Here is a 9,933-nt window from a genome sequence, read left to right on the forward strand (position 1 = left end):
TACCAATCAATTATTTTCTTAATCTGATAGATTCGAAGTCATCAGGATTTTCAGGAATAGAATAAACACCTTCTAAAATTCCCACAATAAGAGCTGCTGTATGTTTCATGACCAAAATGTTATTTTTGAAGGTGAACATGGAATATTTTTGTCGCAAAAATTTTCTTTTTATCAGCAAACATATAAATGGTTTCCGAAACCAAATATATAATACATAGGAAAGCAATATTTTTGCGACAAACATGTTACATATTCCCCTTCCAAAAATAACATTTTGTTCTTGAAATAAATTTAGGTGATCAAATTCCTTCTGATCGCTTAAGCACTTATTGATATGTATTTCTGATTGTGCTTCGAAACCTTACCCAGCAAAAAATGGAGCACTATTTCAGCAGGATTGTAAGGGAGAGAGGCAGTACCAACTGCTTACAAAACAACCGAATCAGCGCAGATTTTTGTGAGCATCTTCTACATAGCGCTGATATAATTACTCACTTTAATAGAAATATTGCTCAAAAGTTATATATAATCTTGAGTATAGCATTGTTGGCGTAAAGGAAAACAGCACATCTGCATCTATACTGCATGAATTGGTTGCAATAACGTAAACGAATGATCATAAACTAGTTTGATTACTCATTTACGTTATTGTTACAGATTCATGCAGTGTGGATGCACTGCCTAGTTTATTGTATACGAAAAAGCGTAACTAAACTGTTGCTGCTGAAATATTTTTTGCTGGGTAGCATCCTTTATTCCCCTATTTTCAATGGCCAATAAAACCTCTCTTTATTTTATCGCGAATGATCTTTGTTTCTGATTAGATGTTGACACTTAATTTGGCAATTTTTTCTACTTGGCATCTTCCCCCAATATGACATTAAAACAGCTGAATGTCAACGAATATAGACTACATTGGCAAAACTGTGTTTGCTTTATACCCACGATATTTGAGGAATGATAACAAAATAAGATTCTGTTTGATTAAATAAACCAAGATTTGTCATATACTCCTCTTATGCTTGCTCTCCAATTGGTTTTATTATTAACTCATAAATTTGTACATTAGGCGGTGTCTGAATGCAATAAACAATCGCATCTGCGATATCATCTGGAGACAGCGATGGCATATCAGGAAATTGTGGACCAAATATGGAAGTACGTACACCACCAGGGCTAATATTCTATGGGGATAAAAATTAAAAATAAAATGTTTATTAATTTTTAAATGTTCACATTTAAAAAAAAAAAAAACAAGTAAGGAAAGTCTAAAGTCGGGCTGGGCCGACTATATTATACCCTGCACCACTTTGTAGATCTAAATTTTCGATACCATATCACATCCGTCAAATCTGTTGGGAGCTTTATATAAAGGTTTGTCCCAAATACATACAATTAAATATCACTCGATCTGGACAGAATTCTATAGACTTCTACAAAATCTTTAGACTCAAAATTTAAGTCGGCTAATGCACTAGGGTGGAACACAATGTTAGTAAACAAATATGGGAGACATTTAAATCTGAAGCAGTTTTTAGGAAACTTCACAAAAGTTTATTTATGATTTATCGCTCGATATGTGAGTATTAGAAGTTTAGGAAAATTAGAGTCATTTTTACAACTTTTCGACTAAGCAGTGGCGATTTTACAAGGAAAATGTTGGTATTTTGACCATTTTTGTCGAAATCAGAAAAACATATATATGGGAGCTATATCTAAATCTGAACCGATTTCAACCAAATTTGGCACGCATAGCTACAATGCTAATTCTACTCCCTGGGCAAAATTTCAAGTAAATCGGAGTTAAAAATTGGCCTCTGTGGTCATGTGAGTGTAAATCGGGCGAAAGCTATATATGGGAGCTATATCTAAATCTGAACCGATTTCAACCAAAGTTGGCACGCATAGCTACAATGCTAATTTTACTTCCTGTGGAATATTTCAACTAAATCGGAGTTAAAAATTGGCCTCTGTGGTCATATGAGTGTAAATCGGGCGAAAGCTATATATGGAAGCTATATCTAAATTTGAACCGATTTCAACCAAATTTGGCACGCATAGCTACAATGCTAATTCTACTCCCTGTGCAAAATTTCAATTAAATCGGCGTAAAAAATTGGCCACTCTGGTCATATGAGTGTAAATCGGGCGAAAGCTATATATGGGAGCTATATATAAATCTGAACCGATTTCAATTAAATTTGGCACGCATAGCTACAATGCTAAATCTACTTCCTGTGCAAAATTTCAATTAAATCGGAGTAAAAGATTGGCCACTGTGGTCATATGAGTGTAAATCGGGCGAAAGCTATATATGGGAGCTATATATAAATCTGAACCGATTTCAATCAAATTTGGCACACATAGCTACAATGGTAAATCTACTTCCTGTGCAAAATTTCAACCAAATTGGACCAAAACTCTGGTTTTTAGGACCATATTAGTCCATATCGGCCGAAAGATATATATGGGGGCTATATCTAAATTTGAACCGATTTCAACAATTTGGTATGCATAGCTAGAATGCTAAATCTACTTCTTGTGCAAAATTTCAACCAAATTTGACCAAAAATCTGGCTTTTAGGACCATATTAGTCCATATCGGGCGAAAGATATATATGGAAGCTATATTTAAATTTGAACCGATTTCAACCAAACTTCGCACGCATAGCTATAATGCTAATTCTACTCCCTGTGCAAAAGTTCAATTAAATCGGCGTAAAAGATTGGCCACTGTGGTCATATGAGTGTAAATCGGGCGAAAGCTATATATGGGAGATATATATAAATCTGAACCGGTTTCCATCAAATTTGGCACGCATAGCTACAAAGCTAAATCTACTTCCTGTGCAAAATTTCAACCAAATTGGACCAAAACTCTGGCTTTTAGGACCATATTAGTCCATATCGGCCGAAAGATATATATGGGAGCTATATCTAAATCTTAACCGATTTCAATCAAATTTTGCACACTTGACTACACGACTAAGTGTTATGTTTGTACAAAATTTCAAGCAAATCGGTATAAAACTCTGGCTGCTGGGTCCATATTAGTGCATATCGGGCGAAAGATATATATATGGGAGCTATATCTAAATCTGAACCGATTTTTTCCAAAATCAATAGGGTTCTATTCTGACCCAAATTAGGAACATGTGCCAAATTTGAAGGCGATTGGATTTTAATTGCGACCTAGACTTTGATCACAAAAATCTGTTCACAGACAGACGGACGGACGGACAGGAGGACATGGTTATATCGACTCAGGTACCCACCCTGAGCATTATTGCCAAAGACACCATGTGTCTATCTCGTCTCCTTCTGGGTGTTACAAACATATGCACTAACTTATAATACCCTGTTCCACAGTGTGGCGCAGGGTATAAAAAAAAAAAATTTCTCCGAAACGAAATTTGATTTTGTTCAAATGCAAATTATTGTCGCTCATCTTTTGCATATGTTAAATCTCTGACTTTTGGGGCCATATTAGTGCATATCGGGCAAAAAATATATATGGGAGCCATATCTATATCTGAACCGATTTCTTTCAAAATCAATAGGGTTCTATTCTGAGCCAAAACACATACTTGTGCCAAATTTAAAGTCGATTGGACTAAAACTGCGACCTAGACTTTGATCACAAAAATGTGTTCACTGACAAACGGACATGGCTAGATCGACTGAGTGTCCGAACCTGAGCCTTTTTGCCAAAGACACTATGTGTCTACCTCATCTCCTTGAGGGTGTTGCAAACATATTCACTAACTTATCCACAGTGCGGCGCAGGGTATAAACAAATAATAACTTACCGTCACTTTAATTTTAGTTTTATGAATTAGAAATTCTTGACGTAAAACTTCCGACATAGCTTTCACAGCATATTTTGATGGGGGATAAATGTTAAATTCCAAACGTCTAAGAGCTGGTACCGAGTGCCCTGCAATACTACACAGGTTAACAATGTGACCATCAAAGGATCGTTCTTTCATGCTACGAAAAGCCTCTCGTGTACACCATACCATGCCCAAGACATTCACCTCCAACGTTTTTTTAATATCCTCGGAATTATGATCATCCAATAGATGACCCTTAGCCAGAATACCAGCATTATTTACTAAAATATCCACACCACCTAATGTCTGAATAATCCATTGGAATGTCTCCTTAACATTCATCTCATTGGCTATGTCACAAAATTTACAATAAAATTTCGTTTGAAGTTCCTTGGGTAGTGTCTGCCTTGTCTGACCCATTGCCTCCAAGTTGCTATCCAAACCGACAACTATCAAGCCTTTGGCCACCAAAATCCTAGCCGTTGCAGCTCCAATTCCAGAACCTGCACCGGTGATGACGGCTATTTTATTTTGCCAACGATCCATTTATCAAACGTTCACTTTTAGCTGTGCTTACTTGAAGATTGATGCTTATATTGTCAATCTTAATTTCGGTTCTTGTTTTCTATTTTAGTCTTGCACTGGTCTTATCTTATCGGTAAAGATTGCGCAATGGCCCACAATATATGGCGATTATATATTCAGATTAATGTACCCACCGTACAATCAAGTGCGTGATGGCTTTGGTCTGTATGCAGATTTAAAAAAAAAAAACAAGTAAGGAAAGTCTAAAGTCGGGCGGGGCCGACTATATTATACCCTGCACCACTTTGTAGATCTAAATTTTCGATACCATATCACATCCGTCAAATGTGTTGGGGCTATATATAAAGGTTTGTCCCAAATACATACATTTAAATATCACTCGATCTGGACAGAATTTGATAGACTTCTACAAAATCTATAGACTCAAAATTTAAGTTGGCTAATGCACTAGGGTGGAACACAATGTTAGTAAAAAAATATGGGAAACATTTAAATCTGGAGCAATTTTAAGAAAACTTCGCAAAAGTTTATTTATGATTTATCGCTCGATATATATGCATTAGAGGTTTAGGAAAATTAGAGTCATTTTTACAACTTTTCGACTAAGCAGTGGCGATTTTACAAGGAAAATGTTGGTATTTTGACCATTTTTGTCGAAATCAGAAAACCATATATATGGGAGCTATATCTAAATATGAACCGATTTAAACCAAATTTGGCACGCATAGCAACAATGCTAATTCTACTCCCTGTGCAAAATTTCAACTAAATCGGAGCAAAAAATTAGCCTCTGTGGTCATATGAGTGTAAATCGGGCGAAAGCTATATATGGAAGCTATATCTAAATCTGAACCGATTTCAACCAAATTTGGCACGCATAGCTACAATGCTCATTCTACTCCCTGTGCAAAATTTCAATTAAATTGGAGTAAAAGATTGGCCTCTGTGGTCATATGAGTGTAAATCGGGCGAAAGCTATATATGGGAGCTATATCTAAATCTGAACCGATTTCCACCAAATTTGACACGCATAGCTATAATGCTAATTCTACTCCCTGTGCAAAATTTCAACTAAATCGGAGTTAAAAATTGGTCTCTACGGTCATATGAGTGTAAATCGGGCGAAAGCTATATATGGGAGATATATCTAAATCTGAACCGATTTCAGCCAAATTTGGCACGCATAGCTACAATGCTAATTCTACTCTCTGTGCAAAATTTCAACTAAATCGGAGCAAAAAATTGGCCTCTGTGGTCATATGAGTGTAAATCGGGCGAAAGCTATATATGGGAGCTATATCTAAATCTGAACCGATTTCAACCAAATTTGGCACGCATAGCTACAATGCTAATTATTCTCCCTGTGCAAAATTTCAACTAAATCGGCGCAAAAAATTGGCCTCTGTGGTCATTTGAGTGTAAATCGGGCGAAAGCTATATAGGGAGCTATATCTAAATCTGAGCCGATTTCAACCAAATTTGACACGCATAGCAACAATGCTAATTCTAGTCTCTGTGCAAAATTTCAACTAAATCGGAGTTAAAAATTGGCTTCTGTGGTCATATGAGTGTAAATCGGGCGAAAGCTATATATGGGAGATATATCTAAATCTGAACCGATTTCAACCAAATTTGGCACGCATAGCTACAATGCTAATTCTACTCCCTGTGCAAAATTTCAACTAAATCGGAGCAAAAAATTGTCCTCTGTGGTCATATGAGTGTAAATCGGGCGAAAGCTATATATGGGAGATATATCCAAATCTGAACCGATTCCACCCAAATTTGGCACGCATAGTTACAATGCTAATTCTACTCCCTGTGCAAAATTTCAACTAAATCGGAGTTAAAATTTGGCCTCTGTGGTCATATGAGTGTAAATCGGGCGAAAGCTATATATGGGAGATATATCTAAATCTGAACCGATTTCAACCAAATTTGGCACGTATAGCTACAATGCTAATTCTACTCCCTGTGCAAAATTTCAAGGAATTCGGAGCAAAAAATTGTCCTCTGTGGTCATATGAGTATAAATCGGGCGGAAGCTATATATGGGAGATATATCCAAATCTGAACCGATTTCAACCAAATTTGGCACGCATAGTTACAATGCTAATTCTACTCCCTGTGCAAAATTTCAACTAAATCGGCGCAAAAAATTGGCCTCTGTGGTCATTTGAGTGTAAATCGGGCGAAAGCTACATAATTATGAACCGATATGGATAAATTTTTACATGGTTGTTAGGTATCATATACTTACACCTCGTACCAAATTTCAACCGGATAGGAAGAAATTTGGTTCCGGAGTTGAAATTTGAGGATGAGTTTAAATGGTGGCTATATATAATTATGGACCGATATGGATAAATTTTTACATGGTTGTTAGGTACCATATACTCTAACCTAGTATATGGTACCTAACAACCATGTAAAAATTTTTCCATATCGATTAAGTTAGGTGGCAGCCCGATGTATCAGGTCCACTTAGACTATTCAGTCCATTGTGATACCACGTTGGTGAACTTCTCTCTTATCACTGAGTGCTGCCCGATTCCATGTTAAGCTCAATGACAAGAGACCTCCTTTATATAACCGAGTCCGAACGGCGTTCCACATTGTAGTGAAACCACTTATAGAAGCTTTGAAACACTCAGAAATGTCACCAGCATTAGTGAGATGGGATAATCCAACGCTGAAAAACTTTTTGGTGTTCGGTCGAAGCAGGAATCGAACCCACGACCTTGTGTATGCAAAGCGGACATGCTAACCATTGCACCACGGTGGATCCCTTACCATATGCTAACATCACATACTATATTTCAATCAGATCGGATAAATTTTGCTCCTCCAAGAGGCTCCGGATGTCAAATCTGAGGATCGGTTTATATGGGGGCTATATATAATTATGGACCGATATGGACCAAGTTTTGCATGGTTATTAGAGACCATATACTAACACCACGTACCATATTTCAACAGGATCGGATGAAGTTTGCTCTTCCAAGAGGTTCCGGAGGTCAAATCTGGGGATCGGTTTATATGGAGGCTATATATAATTATGAACCGATATGGACCAATTTTTGTATGGTTGTTCGGGACCATATACTAATAGCACGTACTAAGTTTCAACCGGCTCGGATAAATTTTGTTCCTTCAACAGGCTCCGGAGGTAAAATCTGGGGATCGGTTTATATGGGGGCTATATATACTTATGAACCGATTTGGACCAATTCTGGCATGGATCTTAGAGACAATATATTTACACCACGTACCAAATTTCAACCGGATCGGATGAAGTTTGCTCCTCCGAGAGGCTGCGGAGGTCAAATCTGGAGATTGGTTTATATTGGGGCTATATATAATTATGAACCGATATGGACCAATTTTAGTTTGGTTGTTAAAGACCACATACTAACACCACGTACCAAATTTCAACCGGATCGGATGAAATTTGTTTCTCTAAGAGTCGGTTTATATGGGGAAATTCGGAAGTGAGCGTGATTTCAACAGACGGACGGACGGAAATAAATAGATCGACTCAGATTTTCACCACGACCCAGAGCATATATATTTTATGGGGTCTTAGAGCAATATTTCGATGTGTTACAAACGGAATGACAAAGTTAATATATCCCCATCCTATGGTGGAGGATGTAAAAATTGATGCCGATAAAGAACACATTGACGTACACCCTCAACAAATCACCTCTATTACATATACTCCCAAACATATTTTGCGTCAAGCATATACACTGAAAAAAAAAATATTGTCGTGAGGCCAAAGATTTCATGTCTTTATAATACGAGTCCGAATTTTGCTTGGTATAGAAGACTCATTTTACTGATAGTTTTTTGCCTTGTTCAAGAATCAATAAACTTTTCAATGACGTCGTTATAGATAAGTGATTCGACTCAAAAATTTGATATCCTAAAATGAAAGAAAATTTTGTTTGACTATGGTCAACATGGCTTTAATAATTCTGATAAATTCTTCAAAATTAATGAAATCGTCTTACAATTTATTCACTTTTTGCATTTTGAGTATAAAGGTGAGTATTAAGTTCGAGTTTAGCCGCTAATTTTCACTAAAGTGAAAACTAAATCTGTTAAAAAGTCATTAAATTATACATATTTGTTGCAGATTTCATTATAACTTTATGGGAAATACTCCAAAGCAAATTTTCACAAAATTTGTATTCCTTAAAATGGATTATTAAAGAAAAGTAATCATGAAAAAATGACAATTTTAGCGACTAAACTCGAACTTAATACCCACCTTAAAGCAAAAAAGCTTTTAAAAATACGAGATTCTTTTCAACACTTTATTTTAAGACTTTTTTTTTACCCACCTCCATACACGCAAAGAAAAAAAACGTTTGGAAAACGTGTACCGAAAACGCTTTTCTTTTGTTAGAGTTTTTTGAATTGCTTCGAAAATTTTAAACTTTTATCACCAAAAAAATTCGTTTGTTACAAAGTTTTTATTTTTTCAATAAAAAAGTTATTTTTGAAACAACAACAGAGTCCATTTCGTTTATATCAAACACTGTTCTTTTCCGACTTTTGGTCTTTAATAAAACACATTTTACAGTTCAAAATTTAATATAGTACAATGTAATGTTGAACATTTTTTCGGAATCTTCCGAACATATGTGGAATGTATGTAAAAAAAAAAAAAAAAAAAAAAACTTTGGTCGAAGCAGGGATCGAACCCACGACCCTTGGCATGAGAGTCAGACGTAGCAACCATTGCTCCACGGTGCCAAACTAAATGTTTGTTTCTGTTAAATAAACTTTGTTTATTCGGTTCGTGGGCGCCGCAAGCTATGCTATATAAATATAACTTATATGGATAATTATCTATTGATGACCATAACAGGTACATAGCTCAGTGGTTAGTGTGTTGGCTTACAAAGTGCATGGTCAGCGGTTCGATTCTCCGTCCAGGCGAAAGGTAAAAAAAATTCAAAATTTATAAATTCGTATAATTCCTTCTACATTGTTGGTATTACAGGAAAAGGTGTTAAGAACTAAAAAACTCGTGGATGTGAGAAAGATGTGAGGGAAAATGCAATTAGCAAGAAAAAAATTTTTTTTTAGTTAGTCTTTATGAAATTGTTGTTACATCCTGGAAAAGAATAAATGTTTATCACAAAAAGTATATACTTTTCTTACAAATACACTTCCTTACAGCGAAAAGCAAATAAGAAACGAACTTTGTTTGTCTAAAATTTCGTTTGGGAGGAAAGAATTATTTTTTTGCGTGTAGGATGGAGGGTATATTAACTTTGTCATTCCGTTTGTAACACATCGAAATATTGCTCTAAGACCCCATAAAGTATATATATTCTGGGTCGTGGTGAAATTCTGAGTCGATCTGAGCATGTCCGTCCGTCCGTCCGTCCGTCTGTTGAAATCACGCTAACTTCCGAACGAAACAAGCTATCGACTTGAAACTTGGCACAAGTAGTTGTTTTTAATGTAGGTCGGATGGTATTGCAAATGGGCCATATCGGTCCACTTTTACGTATAGCCCCCATAAAAACGGTCCCCA

At 36.1% G+C, this 9,933-nt stretch overlaps 1 protein-coding gene across 1 annotated transcript; it reads right to left on the reverse strand.

Moving 5' to 3' along the window:
• Positions 1–1,006: 1,006 nt before the first annotated feature.
• LOC142229748 (farnesol dehydrogenase-like) lies at positions 1,007–4,410 on the reverse strand. The gene is made up of 2 exons (XM_075300316.1): positions 3,810–4,410; positions 1,007–1,184 (listed from the first exon to the last, which is right to left on the reverse strand). The coding sequence occupies exons 1-2, from the start codon at positions 4,377–4,379 to the stop codon at positions 1,017–1,019; spliced, it is 738 nt and encodes a 245-aa protein (XP_075156431.1). The 5' UTR covers positions 4,380–4,410; the 3' UTR covers positions 1,007–1,016.
• Positions 4,411–9,933: the final 5,523 nt, after the last annotated feature.

This window comes from Haematobia irritans, chromosome 3, assembly GCF_050003625.1.
Source record: "Haematobia irritans isolate KBUSLIRL chromosome 3, ASM5000362v1, whole genome shotgun sequence".
Lineage (NCBI taxonomy): Eukaryota > Metazoa > Arthropoda > Insecta > Diptera > Muscidae > Haematobia > Haematobia irritans.

Bases quoted from the DNA above. Each gene is read 5' to 3' on its own strand.
- LOC142229748 (XM_075300316.1), bottom strand. From the start codon at position 4,379: ATGGATCGTTGGCAAAATAAAATAGCCGTCATCACCGGTGCAGGTTCT. The intron at 1,185-3,809 runs GTAAGTTATTAT...TTATCCCCATAG, and splicing joins AAACTAAAATTAAAGTGACG to AATATTAGCCCTGGTGGTGT.